The sequence below is a fragment of the Anomalospiza imberbis genome, chromosome 19 (genome assembly GCF_031753505.1).
Source record: "Anomalospiza imberbis isolate Cuckoo-Finch-1a 21T00152 chromosome 19, ASM3175350v1, whole genome shotgun sequence".
Lineage (NCBI taxonomy): Eukaryota > Metazoa > Chordata > Aves > Passeriformes > Viduidae > Anomalospiza > Anomalospiza imberbis.
Genome location: NC_089699.1, coordinates 11946781 through 11968968, shown reverse-complemented (window position 1 = coordinate 11968968; position 22188 = coordinate 11946781). Strand labels below are relative to the sequence as shown.

The 22188-nt window shown below is 37.9% G+C and overlaps 1 protein-coding gene across 1 annotated transcript in view; it reads right to left on the bottom strand.

The window, feature by feature from the left end:
- The window catches only part of HELZ (helicase with zinc finger), a gene marked incomplete at its 3' end in the record, with an annotated part of 71704 nt that overhangs the window by 5996 nt on the left and 43520 nt on the right, over positions 1–22188 (bottom strand). Inside the window, exons 13-21 of the mRNA XM_068209980.1 lie at positions 21691–21821; positions 19188–19367; positions 18566–18670; positions 11803–11981; positions 10120–10238; positions 8573–8718; positions 5980–6127; positions 3481–3664; positions 2284–2512 (exon numbers count right to left, since the gene is read on the bottom strand). Coding sequence (XP_068066081.1) covers positions 2284–2512; positions 3481–3664; positions 5980–6127; positions 8573–8718; positions 10120–10238; positions 11803–11981; positions 18566–18670; positions 19188–19367; positions 21691–21821 — 1421 coding nt within the window. The remainder of the gene's footprint in view (positions 1–2283; positions 2513–3480; positions 3665–5979; positions 6128–8572; positions 8719–10119; positions 10239–11802; positions 11982–18565; positions 18671–19187; positions 19368–21690; positions 21822–22188) is intronic.

Below are 22188 nucleotides of genomic sequence, written 5' to 3'. Positions count from 1 at the left end.
CAGGATCTACACAAAATTTTACACTTATGATTTTTCTTTTTAACTTCAAAAGGAACTTTTTGGGTGAAATTACTGAAGCTTAAAAGTTATTTAAATAAGGTCTGAAGATGTCACTTTAAAAAAACCCAACAAACCTGACTGAGCTGTCTCTTTCAAAAATATAAAGAGTAAAGGTGCACTTGACATTGACTCCTGCTTGTTCACCCTTCAGTGATAAGGTCTGGCCTATCAGCAAGCACTGTTCTTTCCCAAAACCTGCAAAATGAGACACTGCTGCACACTGATTGCACCAGCAGTGTCACATTTTGCTGAGTAGCTGACTTTGTGAGAAAGAACAAATGTCTGTCTTGCAAGAATGCTGTGATCCTAATGATGTTTTTAAGAATTCAAAATCATTTTCCCTAAAAGCCCATTTCTGTTGTGATTTCATAGAGGCAAGAAATGCTCTTTTAAAATTCAGAATGCAAGTTGGCCCTTTTCCTGCATTTTGCTCTAAGGCAAATAGATCTTGCAAGGTTTTAAATGAGAATCAAAAACCAAAATTAAATGCATCATCGGGATGCTTTAATGATGGAATTCCCTCCGATTAATCTATTCAGTCACCTAACCTACTGCCAAGTACCACAAATCCACTGAGACCCATCCACTTTTGCTGAGAATGCCCCAAGCAGTCTCTCTACACATGGAACACTTGTTCTGGGGTGTAAGAACAGAGACTAAAACCCTGCTGCCTCTGAGTGTGCTCAGGAGTTGAAAGGGGGTGTCTGCCAAAACAGCTCTGTCTAGTCCAGCTGGAGCACACAGGAATGTAATGATTACCCTGGGCATACTTCACAAAGCTCTCTACAAGTATCATTACAGTCTTGACTCATTTTGACAGGTATTAGAATATTTATAAAATTCAAGTACACTCTTAACTTTTTTGAGGTCTGTTTTTGCTAACGAAATGTCACTTCTTCCAGACTTCTCTACTCCTGTTGTACTAAAAAAGAACCATCTTCCCAGCAGCCTCCCTGAGCCCCTCCAGCACTATTTTCAAAGAGTGAATGTTCAATTATTCAGTGAAACAAGACAATGGTGTATTAAAGCGAAAGCTCGAGATACATCTTAATAAAGTTTCAGTGCTCCTTGCTTCTTAATTATCTTTCACTTTTATCATTTGGAGCAGCTCTACATCTATAAACAGCTGCTGGTCTTCAAAATGCAAACCCAATCCTTAACTGCCAGCCCTGTAATTTTTTACCACGCTGACAGCATATATTTTTATTTTATTAAGTTTTTGCACACCCTATTTCAAATATTTTGAAGGAGCACTTGGGAGGCACAGGGGCTCCTTCTCATCAGCTCATTACATAAACCACACTGTTCCTAAAAAACCCAGCCAGGTAAAGGGAAAAGTGAACTAAACCCACAACAATTATTTCTCTGTCAGTAAGATGTTAGAAGCCATTCAAAGCAGATCACTGCATTCATGTACAGATACTCCTGACATGGCCCCAGCAGGGAAGTGGTGAAATTCAGGTCATATTTCATAAATACAGTAAACAAAGGTTTGAATACCATTTGGCTTTTTCAAATCTAATCTTTGAAAACCACATCCCTTTTCAATACAGCAGCAGAAGCGCTGCTCAGGAAAGTAGAACACAACACAGATATAACTAACATGTATTTTTAGATTTATTTTAATAATGTAGTCAGTGCACTGTTTCCCCTCTTCAACAATAAGCTGCAGGGTTTATCTCTGATCATCTCAAATATTCAGCTCTTCCATTGGAAAAAAACCCTTTGAAGAACAAAAACTTGGAACCTTTAACGTAAGTGTTTACATATCTCAGCATTTTTCACATTTCTTCATTTAGGTCGATAAAATGCAAATTCACTCAAATCTTAACAAGTTTTTTCCTAGTGTCATGAAGACCTATCAAAACATAAATAATGTTTTTCAAGGTTTCTTCCATCCTATGACTGCCATAATATTCAAATACATTACATCACTATTTTAAACTCCAAATGATGCATTACCTTCATTTGTATACGAAATTGTAATGGGTATACAAAAACCCCTACTAGAAAGTAAAATTGAGCATGTTCAGTTGTTAAGTGAAAATTTGAGCAATTATAAATATATTAAAAGACAGTTTGCTAGTGGCCAGGTGTAGGTGTCTCACATTTTTCCCTGTTGTACATGATGACAATCCTCACTTTCCTAAATCCACGAGTCACAGCTAAACACATTTTCCAGTACCCTTAGCCCTGATTAACCAAGGAACATAGAGAAAGTACCTGCATCTTCCAATGGAACATAAAGCAATAGGATCTCCAACCACAGCTACCAAGGATTGTGCTCTTGTAATGGCAGTGTTGAGAAGTTTGTAATTAGACAGAAAACCATAATCCAAGTCTTCTGTTGAATCCTCCAGTAACTGCTCTTTCCTTTTAATTGGAGTTTGTTTATGTTTGCATGTGTGCCGTGTTCGTACTGTGCTGAGGAACAAAACTCTGAACTGTTTTCCTAAAATAAAACAAAAAACATCTCTGAGATAATTGTTGCTATTTCTGCTCCTACCACTGCCCTTGCCAGCCAGATGTCACACCTAGATGTTCTGAACTCATAGCTACACTTCACACGAAGAGCTTTATGCAAGAATAATAAGATTTAAAAATTTTAAAAGATGCACTATAAATAGCATATTCCATTACAAGAATATTTCCTCTTTAAAAAAATTACTTTTTCACCTTGATATTAATCACTCCTGAACTTTCTGAAATGTTAATTATCTTTACAGCATTGCCTATGAGTCAATAACAAATCTTGAATTTATTTATTCTACCTTAAAAAGAAATTCTCAACATTCTTGATTCATATTTTTAAAATTTCTCAAATACATGAATATCCACCATGAAAAAACAGAGCAAACCACTCACTGTCACTCAGTTACTTTATCATCTGCCTTTGTTTATTACCGACTAGAAGTGCAACCTAGCAACAGGCTATGCCTACACAAAATCCTTGTTATCAATGTGATTTCAGGAAGAAACACCTAAATTTTTAGACTCCTTGCAGTTTATTCCACAGATGGAAAAAAAAATCAGTAAAACATTTTGAGGCTAAAGCTCTGTTACATTTGTATTTGGAACTCAAAATCCTATCAGTTTGTTAAAAACATTAAAATTCTGTTAAAAACCTATGACTTTCCACAATTTCCACTCAACTTATTTTTTAAGAAAGGCTGAACTTAATTCTGAGAAAAGATAAAGATATCTTTTTGAGAAAAGATACATCTCACATCCACTGAGATGAATAAACTCCATCTCACATCTCGCATCCATCAACTGATAGCCAACGTTGGAGCAACATCTGTATCACAGCTCTCCTTTTGCTCCCACGGCTTGAGGGCAATTTTTTGTAAACTCTAGGGTGATTTTATTAAGTTATTACTGCAGCAGACACATTTCCCCTTGGCCAGCCCAGCTGCTCACCCTGCACGTTGAGCACCCTCTCCACGCTGACGTCGGACAGGCGCTTCTTGCGCAGCTCGGCGCGGATGCGGAACACCTGGTCAGCGTACGGGGTCACCACCCCGATGCTGCCATCGTCCAGCTTGCCCCAGGCCACTGGCCACTTCCTCCTCAGCTCCTCCACACGCTCCACCACTTCAAACACCTTGGGGAAAAGGCAGGATTCTTAAAAGTTATGTCCCACCGAGGATCGCTCTTTGATATGGAAAGGGAGTTGGAGCTTTAAGGCTTTGAAACACTTACGTGACACAGTGTTACACAAGCAATGATATCACTGCATCTACAGTGATACTCTAAAGTATCCTGGAGTAAAACAATGTATTCACTATACAGCACCCTTTTTTATCAGGAAGTAAGTTTTCCCACAAAAGTCACAGTTAAAATTATAAACTTCAAAATTACATTAATAACCTTAATTTTCATTCTTAGGTTCTTACAAAAATGTCAAGTGCGCTAGGACCTCTCTTGCCATACTTCAACTTATTTCTGTAAGTAAATGTACTGCCCAAATCGCTATAATTTAATTTTTATCCTGCATTTGATATATGTCATCTTATCATGTCTGATAACTCTAGACACAGCATCCATTTACCAGAGCACAGTGATCTCCCATTCCAAAGGATACCATTGGGAGTTTCAGATCATTCACCAACTGCTAGTTCCTCTCTGTGACATACTATGAAAAGTGCTACCTGAGAAGACTAACGTGTAATAAAACCTGAAAACCTCCCCCTGTGAGGAGACAGCCTCCAAGTAACCTCCTGCCAGACAGCTCATTTCAACACACCAGAGGTGCTGCACTGCAAAAGGCATTTCTGAGTAATCTTATAGAAGGATTGTGATTCCTTTTTTTTTTTTTTTTCAATTTTTTTTCAAATAAATATTTCTCCAGCTATTTAAAGGATGATAAATCATGGTGCTGTTTTCCTACAGCATCACAAATGCAAGCTCAGCCTATTAAAGAAAAAAAAATCTCTTAATCCTTAAAAAGTTACAAATAGTTTATTTTTTGCAATTTCAGAGGACAGTGAAAATATGAGACTGCTTTTAAGAAAGTCCTGAATATTTTTGTGACATCAATTCTTGCATTTAAAAGCCAGCCCTATTGACAAAGGATATTAGAATAAACTTTGATAGCTATAAAATCTGTAGCACAAAAATAATGATCTTTTGTAGGTATTTTGGCAAGATTCTCTGGAAGTATATAGCTTCTGGGTATGTATTTAGAATTAATACCACATAGGGAAATTTTAAAATGAAGACCAACAAGGGAAAGTGCATTTCCCAGAATAATTCTTAATATAGGCATCAATGAACCACAAGATGCCCCAATGCAAACATCCATTAAGGGTCAAACAGAAAAAATCTCCCTCATCATCTAATTCCAGTTTTTCCTGCTGGTGTTTAAGGAGCCGTTGTCCTTCATTTCTGCCTGTGGCCATTAATGACTCACAGTTTTCAGACAGTTACTTGGCCACTGAAGATATTTTTAGGTCTTTTACAACTTTTTTTTTTTTTTTAATGGCAAAGCAATCCAAGTAGATTAATGAAAGCAGTCAGGTGTCCAGAAGTCATTGGAGCTTCTTATTTAAGAAGATACTTTAACACAGCAGAGAATGTTTAACAGCAGCACAACAACAGCAAACAGGTTTCAAATTGCGCAGCAAAGGAACCCCACTATGATCAACAAGGGGAAACAGGCAACTCTGCAGTGCTTCATAACAAGCACTACCCAGAAGTTCCTCCTAAGCTTATGAAAATCACTGCTATTTCTTTGATTTTCCCTCCCTCCCCTAACTGGAGGTGACTGGAAAAAGGCATCTTCCACTATGAAAAGCATTATCAAGTCAGAAGGTGGGAGGTGGGTGCTGCTGCATGTGTTTGTTTTTGTGGGCTTGGGTTGTTTGGTTCTTTTAAACACAAGGGAAGGAATGAGAATGAAAGTAATTTTTGAAAAATACCAATAAATCTACATGAAACAAACAGAGAATAAGTTCTCACCTAAAAGAATCTCATCTGCACATTATCAGTTAGACACTGATCCTAAACATATTAAAGGAAATGTGAAATGTTACTCCAGAGGACTCTTATCTGAGTGGGAACATTTCTACAACAGTCAAAGAAATCTAAGTTTTACTTCAAATTGCAGTTACTCTCAGTTGCTAAGATACATCTATCAGAATGTCACATAAATTATCAAGAAAGACAAATCTTCTCTCCTGAAGAATGAGCCTGGAGAATGAGATGCAGCTTACAATTTGCAGAGAAAAAAAGAAGGTAAATTAGTGGAAATGTTTACTACAATTGCAATTTTCATTACATCATGTTTAGCAAACTCCATGTTCCACTCTCCTAGTAGAGGACAATTTATGTCTTCCACCCACACTGAGCATAAATCAGTAAATTTGGGGGAGTGGAGCTTTAAAAAAACAATCAACAGTAAAAGCAAAGAAGAGTTACCTCTGCATTATTGTAAAAAGCTGTACTATTTTTTTCTTGCACATCTTCTCCACGTGCTGTGAAGAAAGTCAAAGGGTAGAAATCTTTGTGTGCTGGCTGCTTTCCACTTGCCATCAATTTGCCTTCATAGAAAAGTTCAGATGTGTAACTGTAACGAGGCAAAACAGGGTAAAATGTGGAGTCTACACATGAGCTCACTGATGAAATATGCAAATCTCCCTGATGAAATATGCAACCACAAAATACTTCATAAGGAAAACAGAACCACTGATTACTATTCAGCATCTTCAAATGATTTCTCTGAACTGATATTTCCCTTCTACAGACACAGCAGAAGGCACTAAAAATATGCTTCTCCAACACTTTTTCTATAAAGGCTGTTTTTTCTTCTCATCTAAAGCTTGACAAAGTTATGAACATTCTCACTGATGTTTCACTCAGAAGTTTTGATAGCTGGAAACTGGGCAAAAAGAACACTTGCTGTCTGGCACTGGTTATTCCCCAGGCTGGACAATGAGCTTGCTCATGTCACTTAAGAGTTATTGAACTTGGAAGATAAATTTACTACAGATTTCGTGTGCACTGAGCACGACGCAAGCCAAGCGTTCAGCTGTCAACCAAGCTTTTCTTCTGAGACTTCTACTCCAGGCTCATCTATGTTGCTAGAGACCAGAAACACAACCAGAACAGAGTTCCTCTGCTGGCAGCAGCCATTCCAGCAGCTGGCTGACTGAAAAAGAAATGAGGCAAGAACTATTTCATGGTGAAAAGTCGGAGGGAAAAGGCAAACTGAATGGAATGAGACAAAAAGGCAGCAAGGAGTGTTGTAAATGATGTATGCTATTGCACAGTAGAGCTAAATTAATGCACTGGCTTCCAGTAATGAGTGAATTTTGGTATCATCTCACTTTCAATGCTCAGCCTCCAACCTTAACGTTCTTTGGATATCACTCAGAGGCTGCAGAAACCTGAGTAGAGCCTGACATGAAGACAACCAAAGCAGGAGACGGTGCAGCTGGTGGGTCCATCCAGTTCTTCCAGGATTCCAGCTACTGCAGCTTAAGATGGAAACAGTTGCTCATGGAAAAGCCACAGAAATTTGTCTGCTACAAAATCACCATCAAAGCACTGCAGCCACCCCTGACCTGAGCTGGCTTACCCTGAACAACCATGAAGAACACTGGGCTCCTCTCTGGGTTAGGCTGCAGCAGTCACTCCCCAGCAGCCAGGGGGCAAAACTAACCATCTCTTCTGCAAATTAACTTTCAGTAATGAGATCTCATTAAACAACAAAACTTTTCTGTATGAGTTGTTTTTTCCAATTACAGCTCCAAAGTCAGGCTGAATTAATGGCTCCTTCTTTCCTCTATTTCTCATGGTGTCTCTGCTTCAGTGAGGTAGAGATGATTAATGAGCCCTTCATCTTCCTACACTTCTGTCCTAAGTGTCGTGGTCCCATTTGTCAGGGGAAATTCCACAATACACAAAAAAAGAGACTTGAGATATCTCCTAAAGGGACCACCATGAGAGTGTTCAGCTGGTTTTACCTCACACAGCAACACTTCCCAGTGGAATTGGGCACACTGGACTTTCACCAGAGATCCAACCAGCCCCAGTGGTGTTTCTGCATCCTCACCTCAGTGTTCAACAAAGTGGATCTTTCTTGGAACTCCCTGTCTGAACTCCAGCTGCTGAAGTGAATTTTCATGATCTTTCTGAGGTAAATGACATGGAAGTGATCTCTAAAGAAAAGATGAAGTGATCCCTTCCTTTACAGATGTTCTCTCATTTCAAACTCAGAAACTCAAAATTGGGCAAGAAATTCAGCAGCACTCAGCCTTTAACTACCAAGTCCATAAAGTGAAGACAGATCAAGCTATGTAAAAAAAATATTTTACAACTTCACTTTTGATTCCCCAGAGCACTTAAATATTTTTGCCTTTGCTTTGAACACAGTGATAACCTAATTAGTATGACTGGATACCAACATAATATTCCTCAGTACATATTTGAGCCAGGATTTAAACTTTAGCATTTTTCCCCATGATTGCACTTATTCTTTCCAGCACAGCTCATGGATGAGCTCATTACACTGGCAGCCATTAGTTTATCATAGCATAAAAATGCAAACCCTCTGATTAATGTGTCTTGAAAGAAGTAATAAAAGATGTCAACAGTAAAGAAACATGCTCAAAATTTGACCTATTTTTTCCATTCACAGTTGCATATCCATATGTTCCTTACATTGCCCACAGCTTACCACTCCAAGACAATCCACCCCAGTAAATCTAAAATTCTGAAATGGTTCAAAGAAGCACAGAGCCTATACACTAAACTGCTGGGTGGTTAAAAAGGGAAAGTTGGCTCTTCTTTGGTTTAGTGTGCAAGCAGCCAAAGCACCCCCACCTGAATGAGGGCTCTGTCCCACAGCCCTGGCAGCTGCTCTAGGAGTCTGAATTACCACACAGAATTACTAATTAACTTTGAAACAAGTAAGATTTCATGACAGAAACACTCCAGCTGTGCTTGGCTCTTTGGTTCACTCGCAGCAGGCAGAAGAAGCACATGATAGAGTGAAAAAGTTCACACCTACTTGATGATTGCTTCATGGGAGCGATAGTTCTCACAGAGCAGGATCCTGCACGGGAACTCGGCAGGGTAGTGCTCGTAGAGCCGGTCGAGCAAGGAAACATGAAGGTTTCTCTCCCTGGCAAATTCACTGTAGACAAAAGGACTGAGCTGTAATAGACACACACACACAAAGAAAATGTAACTAAATGGGTGGACTCGGAATTTCATGCTCCCAACACATGTATTTGCATCAACCCAAAAATGAAACCTCCCTTTCACTGGACATTCATCATTGGAAGACACAGAGACCATGGTTATTGCAAAGAAATGCTCCTGCCTCCTAGAAAAGTAACAAAAGACCAGCATGGTCTTAAAGGAACAATAAAATACTCCATAACTATGCAAAGAGCCCTTCTATTTACATTTAACACTCCCAACTGTATTTAGAATGACTTTACACCATTATTCTGACAACCAGTTCTACAATTAAGTTATTACCACAAATAGTACAAATCAGAAAACAAAGAAATTTTAGTACCATTTAAAAATTTAAATAGAAATGTTGTTGAAAAAACAAAAACCCAGTAACCTATTTACTGCTACACTAAACTCCTACTGGGCTTGTTTAACAATAAAACAAACATCTACTACAGCAGGAAAAATAGAATCAAAGAAGATGAAAATGAGATTCTTAAAATACAATTTCCAAGTGCAGAAATTAAGCCAATCTATTTTGTCATTCTGAATTCATATGCTTCAGCTACATATTAGTTTTTAAAATTTAAATACTGGACACCTGATAGAGGATCTTCTGTAAGACCCTGAGCTATAGAGCAGCCTGAACCACACAAGCCCTGGGAGGAATTCATCCACACAGATGGGCTGATGAGATCAAGCCTGAAGTAAGAATTCCAAACTCTTGAAAAGCATTTTGAGAGCAGTATTTAAAAAGTACTACCCCAGTCCTTGGCATTACTAATATCACTGAAATTATCCATTAGTATTAAATTATTAGTGGCAACACCATTCTGAGTTTGTTACTGTACCAAAGCAAACCTCCACCCTACTGCTACTGAGAGATGCAAAGAGAATTAAAGGCAAAACTATAAAAACAAATAAATCTGGCCTAAATCAATAAAGCAAGTAAAGCTGACTTTTCCAAGCATGCTTTCTCATGCCTACAGGCCAAAAAATGACAGGCATAATCAGTGTTTTAAACTCTCCAAACCAAGCAGCTCCCAGGCCCTTTGCAGCAACATAAAAGCACTGGCTAGTTTCAGCTTCCCATTTCTCACTTGTTCAAATCTTCACCAGATTAGATGCTTCTAATAAAAATTTAAAGTTCTCTCAATCCTAATTCTCCACATCCTTGAATCCTTTTAAAAATCAAAAGGGAATACAGTCATAAACTCCTGACTGTAATAAATATCCTCATATCTTAAATAACATCCCTGGAATTCTCCTTGGCTTCCCCATCTATTATATGATTGTTGCAGATAAATAACTTAAATAGATAAATACAAATATTATGCATATGCACTTCATACTCAAAAATTGCATAGCTCTTACCTGCATATGGTCTCCAGCCAAGACAATTCTTGTGTTTTTGTTAGCTAATGCTAGAGGCATAATCGTTTCACACTCCATAGCTTGAGCAGCTTCATCTAACAGAATGTGTGTAAAAAACCCTGTAAAACAGAGATATCAGCAAATAAATGAAACTTGAAATTTGATAAAACTAATATTGAAAACAAGAACTTGAACTTAACATTCTGTATTCTGATAGTAACCAAAACTAGAATTTAAAAAAGTATAGCTTACACAAATTAATTTCTAGCAGCTACAGAAAACCACACAATTTTCACACCCATCAAATGACCAACAGTGGTTGGACCTGGTTGCCAGTGACATTAACAGGAGCCCCCAGGTCTGCCTCTTTCTTGTGATACACATGAAATTAAAGACATGTTTTATCTGAGCCCTCCTTACCCCAAGAAGAAATATCTCTTGGCAAACCATCCCTCAAGAGGTTTCTCAAATCTCAAAGTTATTTTGCCACCATGAGACCTGAAGAGCTATGGACAGTGACAAGGAATTCTTCATGTACTTGAGTCCTAGTAACTATTTTATATACTAAAGTTCCCATTAAAATTGCACACATACCTGAGGACTTTGCTGGTTATGGGCTTAAAGGAATGTTGGGGGGGAAAAAAGGAACAGAAGTTGAAGGAAAATTTAAATTCAATCTTATGATAATATTGGACCAAAAGTTTGGTGGGAATCTATGCACTGGAGAACATGCACGTGAAAAAAAACTTGGCCACTGTAGACTTATATTTTATGAAATCTAAACTCAGGACAGGTACAGAAGTGGTTTTATACACTGATGTTTGTGATATATTAAGGTTTAAAACAAAGTATTAGAGGACTTAGTGCACCATCCAATTCAGATTACATACATAAAAATGTAGCAATTTTCTTTGGAAAATACAAATTTCATACAGCTGCACACACATTGCTAAGGCATGACTGTACACAGCCCGCTGCCAAACAAAGCAGCTATTTCTATCTAAAGACCCAAAAATATTTACCATAAATTCCGTATTAGTTTTCTTTGTTGCAACAAATGCTTAAATGTAGCTATAAACAACTAATCCTAACAACTTATGTAAAGAAATTCTTCTATGTTCTCCAAAAAGCAGATGGATTTAATTTGGAGATCAGGAAAATAATAAACCCTAAGCAGCCTCTGCCCCAAAAAATCAGTCTAATATATTTCAGTTTAGAAAACAACCCTAAATGTATCATGTTAACAAAGACAGGGCTTGTATGTGTGGGAGTTGCTTGAAAAGCTAAACAATTCACAAAACAAGGGAAAAAAGCTCTCTGTTATTTATGCTTACATGCTCCACTGAGTAATGACCTTAATGAGCATAATATTCAAAGTCAGAATCTCAAACAGAATTTTCCCTCTTGGATCTCAGAAACACCAGATCATAGATAGTACTGCTTCTTTATTTAATTTATTTTTTAAAGAAGGAAAAAAAAAAGAACAAGCAAAAGGTTAATTAGAATGCCAGCAGTTTACAGCTTTGTAATAAACATTTATTCATAAAAAACCAAATGAGCATGTAAAGATCATCATCATTTACTTTATTTTTTAACAGTTCCAAAAATTGGGTAAGGGACCAACAGTGGCAGGAGGAAGATATTTCTTAAGCACGGACACTTCTTGTCTAGAAATTCTCTTACCTGGTTCAAGATCCAGCTGACATAGGTACTGTGATGTATTTAAAGTAACAACTACTACGCGTTGCTTAAGAATGTCTTCTTTCTGTGGCATCTGAAAGGTGGAATGTGTGCTTGAAATCAAACAGTACTGATGCACAACTGGGTGAACAGTCTTTACCCAGCGATTTCGGAAATATACCCTAGGAAAGAAAAAGGGGCTTATTTTCCATGAGCTTTGAACACAGCCTCATATTTCAAATATTTCAAACACTAATATTCTGTTTTCTGAAAAATATACATCACTTTCAAGAAGAAAACGGCACAACTATGCAGAATTACATGCTAAAATGTCTTGGATTTACCTTCTATTATTGCAGCGCAGTTTTACATACATGAAGAGCTAGCACGTTTTATTTCACATACAGACATCTGTAAATTCTTCAAATATTTATGTCCTGTCATCCTCACATCAATGCCTTTTTAATATTAAACTTATAATAAACTCATTTTTAAATAAATATTTGCTGACCTGAAATGTAACTATAGCCCAGAGTATGGAACTGACAGTGGTCTGCACATCTCAGCCACTGCAGCTGATATATTAAATATATTCAAATCCTGTTGTTCCTTTCACCCATCCCATGTGTTGCCTGAATTCTACAAATCAAACATGAGGTGGATTCATCTTTTTATCATACGGGGCCATAACTGTGATACTCTGGATAAAAGAATGGGAAAACAGTGCCAGAAGTTTGGCTGGAGTCTAAAATATAAGGACATTGACTGGACTTCAGACTGGACCCTTCCATGACACATCAGGTCATTTTAACCACCACCCCATGGGATCAGAGATGAATTTTTCTCAGGAAGGGATGACCTGTTACAGCCAGTTTGGCTACATGGAAGAGAAACACAGAAGACACAAAGGCTGTGCCCCAGAACACAGGGTACAAGTAACTCCACAGGGTGAACACATCCAGCAAGGAGCTGGATAAAGGTGCCTTATGACACCTCCATCAGGTGCTCCTCACCACCATAATCTCTATCAATAACTATAAATCTGAAGTAGAACCTTTAAACTATAAGAAATGACTGTACAGAAATTAAAGTTTAAATTTATTTCCAAAGATGAAATTAATTAAATTAATTTCAGTTCTAAATATGGGATTTAATGCTGTTCGGTTTATCTAGTCATTATTTTATTTCTCCTGCACCCATAGTTCAAATCCCAAATCATTAATAAAGTGTTTGGAAATCTGTAATTATGCACCTAATTGCAGAGCATGATTGCACTGGCTGGACTCTAGATATCACATGTCCACCCACGTCTGAAAATTACAGCTGAGCTCCATGTGATGTGAGAGAAACGAGTACTAGCATAAATCTAGTTTGTGAAGATACACTGTCCATTTTGAACAAAATTAAATTCAAAGGCACCTCAGTACCCTGAATAATTTTTGATTTGACAACACAACCAAGGCAAATCCACACTTGGAGATCAAAGGTAACTCCAGGTAAAACTGGGTTCAGTGCAGGAACAACCCCCACACGCCTGAGTCATTCTCAGAACAAGAGGCTTCTAATGTTACCCCCACAGATTTATTTCTTCTCAGCTATCAAAGGGATGAGCTTTATTTGATAAACTGTTATTACACCAAGTCATGGCCTAACATCTACAACAAGGGAGCAAGATAACCCCTGCTCCACTTATCCCAGCTTTTTATTCCTCAGCTTTTGTGTGCTTCACTTTCCCAACCTTAACTGAGGTTATACTTACCCAGCACCTCACAGGAGCACTGTGAGCATTACTGAGTTTATTGGGAGTTTATGTTTGTAAAGCACTTTGAGATTCTTGGATGAAAGGTGCTATTGAAATGCAAAATATTATGGTTATTAGACATTATTATACCATGCACTGTCTTTTATTACAAAAATTCAACTGTGGGTGACTCACAGATTGGCTGACAGCATTTCAAACTGCATTGCTGCTTACCCATTAATTTCTTTTATTTTGATGTGAGATCAAATAGGTATCCCAGAGCTATTATTCACCACTGGCATAAAAACACCTGACAGATGTGACTACTTTGAAAATGTCATGAGAGAAGTTAAGTCTCACTGAACAAGGACTTTCTTTCTCAGGTGCAACTCGGGCTAATAAAATCACCCATAATTTCATTATTAGATGTTTTTTCCTATAAGGTGGAAGAACCAATTACAAAAATGGGGTTTACCAGCTTAACACAAATCATAACATTTCACCCTGCAACGTGCCCTTAACTTCTGATTAAACAAAAGACTAAACTTCTAAAATGTTTCATCTGAACGCTGCATGAGCAGAGTCCCTGAACTCCAGCAATCAGGTAGTTACTAATCAAAACACTCATTAGCACCCACAACACATTTATTATTATTATTTGGGTACAAAGTGGGAAAAAGCTGCAGCCACTTTGTACCACTTCGTTCTTGGTACAGAACCCAAACCCAGCCACAGCTAACACGAGAGATTTTTTTCCCATCACATGCCTCATATCAAGGCTTCAATTCTGGAGAAATGAAAATCTTGCAGGGTAAGGTTTACCCAAACCACAGGCAGTGAAATTACTGGCACATACATGGAACACTGCCTCAAAATGGAAATCCCAGAAGATTATTGATTAGGGACCCAATCTTCTGCAAACAAAGGCACTGAATATATCCACTGTATTTAATGCTTGGTTAACATGCAAGGAATCTGCATTTCCTTTGGAAATTTATTTCGAATTGTGGCATCTGGGTACCTAGAATAGAAGCCTCAATTTCTGTTGTGCTTCTCCAGCCAATGAAGCAAAGAATGCAAGAAGCTGGCAGCTGACCTGTCGGTGCTTCCATCATCTTCCCTGCCACGGCATCACAAAAGAAATTTTCCCCAACTATTCCAACTAAGTGTCAGTCAAATCAAGTAGTTCCAGGCTGGGATTGCTTCTAACCACTTAAAATGCACTTCTAAAGTGTAATAAAGGGGGAGTCTGGAGTCAGAACCTCTAAGGGAGGCTAAAAAGAGTTTCATTTGCACTCCTGTCCTACAACAGTGACTTCTTCTGGTGACTCCTTACAGCAGTGGGGACTAAACTTCAGTTCTTCAAAACCTCTTTTCCCTGTTCTGAACTTGACTCCTCTCCATTCAGAATAGAAAGGCCAGGACTCTGCCCTCCAATAAACCCTTCTCGGATACATCCCTCCTCCTCAGCTTTGGTGCTGTTACTGCTCACCTGAAATCCCTCAAGTAAAAAGAGCACAAAAACTCAAAGGGAGAGGAATCTAGCAGGGTAATTTCATGTCTCTGTTAAGAGACAACTAAAAAAAATAAATCTAACTAGTCCCAAGAAGACTAAAGGAAACTTTAAAAGCACCTGATTTCCTTCTTCCATTTCTTTAAATCCATCTCCAAAGAGAGGCTCATTCTCACAAACAAATACATTCCTTGAGATGCAGAAACCATGTGAAAAACCTGTCCTACAGCTTGAAAGTTGTCTTTTTTAATCCCTTTTTCCTTTAAGGATGGATAAGATGGAAGCTAGAGTTTCAAGAAAAAGGTCACTGGGAGAAGAGTAATTTATTTTCCAAACTAACATTTGCTAAGATGAATTCCTCTTTCAGTACAAGAACTCATTTGGAAAAAGGGTCAATGGTCTTTTTAAACCTGCTGGTGGTTTTTGGTCTAGGTTGCTGTTTGCTTTCTTTTTTAATTCAACTCTGGCTCCTACAGGTTATTTTTTATAACCTGGATAATTCTCAGCTAGCAGCCACATACTAAAGCTACCTGGTTCCAGGATGTATGCTGAACTTACACATGAATGTTATGATCAAAGTAGTAACAAAATTAACTGAAGGGGTTTCAGTGAGACATTTTTAACAGAATCACCTTATTTCTCGACATTGCTGAACTGAAGATATTATTTTTACTTATTCCTAAGCAAGACCATGCTTAGGAATAAATAAAAATACTCAATATACAAATAAAGTCTGGATCAACCTCTTTCTTTTTCCCTTAGTATTCAATATAAAACCAGTGTATGGAAACAACTAAATCTGAAATATGCAAGTAAAATAATACTAAATTAATATTATAAAAATTCCTCAACCACTGCCCAGCAATATACAGAGGAATTGCTGCTATCTGCTTGCTGGAGTTTTTACGAGAGGGTAATAATCTGAATTCTCCTGCTACAGTGCTCTCCTACCTCAGCACCCACCTCCAGAAGGTTCCAGCAGCTGATGGAGACAGGCACATCCACAGAGTAAAAGAAAATACAAATCAGGAGCCAATTACTCCCTCTTCCAGCTCTGACTCACCATCTAAAGGTGCCTGGCTGCCCCTGCACACTAAAAATCAGGTGTCACACCATCAAACAGAAGCACTAAATCCAGGCTCTCTCCTCCCAGCTGTAGCTTGGGTTTGGGTTTCATTCCTTCAGAAACATTTCTGCATTCATTTACATAAGTATATGAAATTGTTTCAGTGTCAAGTTTCTCCAGTAAAAGGCAGATTTTGGAGTGTGCCCCTAATACAGTTGACTCATCTAATCAAACCCAGGGGCATAGGTTTTTTCTGGGTAATAATTTGTTTATGGGCATCAGGACTATGAGAATTTGGCCTTCAGGCTTCACTGGTATTTCATTTAAGTGCAGAAGTTAGATTTAACATAAATTCTCACTGTTCACTCTGACTTTGTATTTTCCAAAGGGCACAGGAAGTTATTTTAATAAGAGATAATACAAATTTATAACATGATATTTAAACAAAAATCCCCACAAACTGTACTTTTCAAACTTTTATGTCACATCACTGACAGGATAATTTATTTAATGTACATCTTACCCATGGAAATATCTACATGGTTTTCAGTACAAAACATTAAATAATTTAGCTCTCCTTCTTTAAAACAGCATAAATATTATAAAATACTGTGTTGCTCCCCACTAAGCCAACTCATCACTTGTACAGTAAATAAGGGATAAAATCTACAGCAGTGTTCAGTTATTTAGAAACACAACGAATTCTGCAAGCAGCACATCTACCTTGAATAATTAACTGCTTCCACTCCACTTGATGCTTCCTTTTAAATACTGCAAGAGGCTCAGATCCCCCTGTTTAATCTAACAATAATGATTTTAATTTGAAAACACACCTTTACAACAGTCTATAAGGGAGGTACATCCATAAATAATTTTGAACTGGGAGTCTCACACAGCTCCAGTTTGGATTCAGAAAAATTGACCTTTAACTCCTGCCAGAGCAGGTTAATGCACTTTGTGCTCAAACAACATTATCTGTCAGATTTTTTATTTGAACCATACATTGTGGATCCATTAACACATACACACAACTCCAGAGGTGCCTCCATTTTCTTAAACTTCAATTTTTTATAGAGGTGTCCTGACTATTTGAACAGCATCACACAATCTACAGTAGCACTTTCTGAAGGCTTTATAACAAATACTACAACAATAACATTTAATTTCAAACATTCAGTGACTTTTAAATTATGTGCTGTGATTCTCTTGGCAAATACACAAATAAATTTTAACCTTAAGAAATATACCACTTTTTATGTTTTTCATATTTCTGAGACTGGACTGCACAGTTGAAAGCAAGGCAGCAACAACCTGGCAACAATAAAACTGTATTTAACTCCTTGCACTGTTAAATCACACTTCAATATTCCCAAAAGGGTCAATTACACACATTTTTTCCCTTCAGAAAATTCAGACTCCATAAAGTTTTTCATCCCAAAGTGCTTTACAAATCACCTTAAGACAATCTGTTAAAATACAACCAGACCAAAGACATCTTTTAAAAATAACACTGCCTTCTTTCCCTTGGCCAGACCCTCAGTGTCTGTAAAATGTCACATGGCAACCAAAGCCAACAGACCTAAGAGAATTTACACCTGTTGCAAATGTAGCCTTTTCACATAACTTCATTGGCTTTACTGACATTGCATAAAATATAAGTCCAGGATGGCTTTTAATAGCTAGCAAGTAAACAGAGTCATTTTCTTAGTAATATTATCAATTCACCAACTGGCATTCAGAAAATGATGCCCATAATTTAAAAAAGTATATATACACACCAAGTTAGCAGTATAAAGTATACACTGTGATTACTGGGCAAAATGTTCCCAGGAGCAGATTTATGTCCATAAATAAATCCTCCTTAACTATTTCCATGCAAGTTTACCCTCCTTGCTCTTAAGATTCCGCTTCTTTTTTTTTTTTCCTAAACCAATTTCCCTAATACACATTAAGTAAGTACATTTCAACACATAAACAATCACTTCACACTGATTTATCAGAAGAGGCCAAACTACTTTCACACATTTCTCCAAGTAAGTAGCTCCTATGACACCAAAATGTTTCTCCAAGAAGCCAGGTGGGGAGCCCCAGTTTCCAAATTAGCCTTGTAATTGTGAGTCAAAATTTTCAGAAATTAAAATACAACTAAAGTCCACTTTATTTTATCATAGTAGCTTTTAGAGGAGTGTATCAAAAGCTTGCTCATTAGGAAAGACACATTTATCAACAGAATAATAAAAGCTTAAAAAAGGATGTCTTTATTTTTATTTAACAAATGACCACAAATTATGTTACAGTACTTCACATTCCTTTTAGGCTGTTTTTAAAAGCACTGCTGGTAATGCCAATATGCTTTTACGTTTTAAATGTTCTTTAACCTTTTTTTATAGACACCTTTTCTTAAGAATAGTATTTTATAGATACATAATAAGCCTTAAAAAAATACCTGAGAGGTCTTGCCTGGGGATTGCCTGCTTCTACATATGGATGTAAATAATCCTTTATGTAGAGATCAGCAGCACTATTAGAATGGGTGCAAATGAGAATCCTGCTGGAATAAATGGATGCAAATAAAAAAGCAATGAAGAAACAGAAAACAATTCAAAGCAGTAGAATACAAAAAAAAGGAACCAGTGGCCATACTCCTGCACATTCCTCTTCATGGAACTACTCACTGACCTACTGCACTTCCCATGATTCAGCCCTCAGCTCAAACCCTTCAGTTATCAGTTATCAAACAGGTTTTCATTCATTTTGTAATTATTAATCTAGTCTTGATTTTAAAGACCAGCTTTTGTTATCTACCATGCTGCAAAACTTCCCATGCCAAGCAAATCACAGCAATTCTACACAACTTCCATTTTAATTCATTTTGTTCTAAATGGCAAATACAAACCAAGATCATAAAATTACTTTATCATCCCAAACAATGAAGGATGGCTTGGGTCTGCTGGTTTCTAAGTCGGGGGGAAATTCTGTATTTCTACCTTTGACTTGAATTTTAGCAAAAAAAAAAATCACATGCTCTGAGCTAGTGGGGTGCTGGTGTGTTCAGTGCCCCCTCTCACCTGGTGTCCTGCTGCTGGAGGATGTGCTTGACTGCCTGAGCCAGAGTGAAGGTTTTTCCTGTCCCATAGGGACCGATGATAAGAACAGGAGGCAGCTGTATGGAGAGTGGGGTGGTGATAGCCAGAACAGCCTCTTTCTGCTTCGCGTTCAGCCGAGGGTCCAACTGCTCATCCCATTGCCTGTGCAAAGGAGGCCACTGAGGTTACAAACAGGAGCTCTCACAACCCACTGCCAGGCAGAAATTAAATCAGGGACGGTTTCCAAAGCGTTTAAAGAAACTGAAGAGCCTTTACAGAGCTGCTGTGTGGATTGTGTTGCTGAGGCACATGAAACAAACCAACAAATCTAGCAAAACAATCACGTTTTAATCACAAAAATTTGCTATTTGCAATCAATCAGTTGTGGAGTGGGGTTTCAATCTATTCTCAATTTGCATCATCCCACCTAACAACAGTTAACCTACAGAGCACACATTCTAGAAGAAGGACATACTGCACCATTCCCTGATAACAAAAGCAGGGAAACATACTATGATTTTTCTACTATTATCATGTAAATAAAAGTTCCATTAGTTATGTTTTTTCCCTGCAGCATTTACACTGTTAACTTTAAAAATAACCAGTTATACAACCCAGAGCTTGGTAGAAATTATCTAAAATCAAGTTTAAAAACTACTGGCTACCAATTAACTACAGACTTCACTTTTTTTTTAGGATCATCAGGGCACATACCTCTAATGGGAAAGCAGTCTTAAAAAAAAAGATTTTTGTTGTAAGCAGACAGTGATGCCAGCATTGGGAGGAAGATGCTTTCAGAAAATTCCAATGAGCATAAGAAGTTAAAGATTTCTAGACAGAGTTTTTAATATTCCCACCGACAGATTTAAAAGTAGACGTGCATAGTAAAAAACACCTGTCACTGCTGCACATATGGCCATACTTTAGTAATGTGATCTGCTTTGGTACAAGCACCACACTTCTTACAGACTGGGAAAGTTTCTCTTCAGAAGTAGTTAGCAACAGGGAGCAAGATCAAGAGGGAATTGACTGAATTTTAACTTTTAAGATGCCTATGAAAAACAAGCTGGAAAGAGACTAAGAAATACAGGAAAGGAACAGGGACATAAAACAGACATAGAAGAAAAACAGGAACAACAGTTTGGAGTTAGTTTGACTTTTAAGGAAGGACAAATCAAGCCACCAGATGGAACTGATTTAAACTGAACTATAATCATTACATATTTTATTTATGTATACAAAAAAATACAAAACATTTTACCAATGTGCAACTGGTATGTACATAGAACATAAAAGTTCTATCCTACTTGATGTACCTCCTTTTTATTGAAATCACTGCTTACTTCCAAACTATTCTCAAACACTATTTCCTTGTAAGATTCACTCAAAACCTAATTAAGTCAGGGAACAGATTGTCACTGACCTCCATTAGCTTTGTAGTGTAACTCTAAACAGAACCTATTCCCTTCTTCCTCTCAGTGCTGTCAAAGCTCTGATGCACACAGTGAGCATCCCACCAGAACACTGATCCCACCCTTGTACTGGATCTCTTCTTACAGTTCCAGAGACAAACTATAATTTTTCCAGTGTTTTTTTGTCATACAATACACTCACTGTCTCAGCTTTCTGACAGACTGTTTTCCTTTTAATGCCTGGGCTATCTCCAGATTTGTCCTGCATCACAATCACACTCCTAATTTTCACCTTCAAGACCCCACACGACTCCTCCCAGGCTGTGCAGACTATCAGTTCCACATTCCTCTCATTTCCCTGCTCTCCAAGCACAGAAACCTCATGCCTCTTTTACCAAGAGCTAGAACACTGACCATATTCCCTGAGCCACACAGCCTCACATTTTCCTCCCTAAGCTTCCTCTTCCAGACAAACTATTTTCACTGCATCAGCCTTAAGTTTCTTTACAATTATTTATATAACACAGGGGTTTATAATTTCATAAAGGAAACTCCGAGATGCGTACAGAAAGAATCTCTGGGCTGCTTGCAAGCAGAGGGCTGGTCCTTTAGGAGTCATTGCCACACCTTGCATACCACACCCTCTGGGATATGTCCAAATCTGGGCTCACTGCAGCTCAACAAGTGCTAATGGATCAGCCCTTGCAAATTGGACTCTGCACTCTTGGGACCCTGCGGAGCACTCTTGGGACTGGCACTGCCATTCCTATAAAGTACAGTGTTTTCAGAGGAGGGCAGCAGCACAGAAATTAACAGCAGCAGGTTTGTTCTCTGCAGCCACAGTACAACTGTGATGCCTCCAAACCCCCAGCTCAGCCCCAGGGAAAACCACCCAGTGGGTTCTGGGCCTGGGAGGATCATTCCCCTTGTTTTATTCAGCACAGTTTCCCTCCCCCCTCACCACTAATGAGGAGCAGGCTTATTTCCTGTTTGAGGACAGATTTCAGCCATCTGCTCTGAGAAATTCAGAGCTGCATTCCCACCCAACCTTTGATTTTAAAGTGTTTGTGTACCTGTTGGGACTCCAGGGTATGGTGGGAGTCATGCTGACATCTGGAAACAAAATGCCGTTGTCCTTAATCCTGTCCAAGGCATAATGCATTTCACAGAGGGGTAACCGGTTCAACTGGAACTGAAGCTCAACCTGCACAACAAACCAATAATAAACAGACAGGTGAACAAAAATGGGCATTTAGAAAATGCCCATTAGACTCTGCTGTACATTATACATGTTTATCTTCCTGCACACCACTGGCTCTCAGAAGAAAACAGCAAACAGCGATCAATCCAAAAATCTGTGATAAAATTAACTTGCTTTTATTTGTTATTGTTTAGAATCAAAGATAAATACAGCATTTTATTTAATTTAATTTTGTTGGTTTACTTTTAAGATTTGATTCCACTGTACTTTCAGAAAAAAATTCAAGGGAAAGCATTCTTGGATTTTTTTTTTTAAATACAAAAAACACTCCTGGAAAATACTGTTGTCCTAAAACATTGTTTTTACTAAT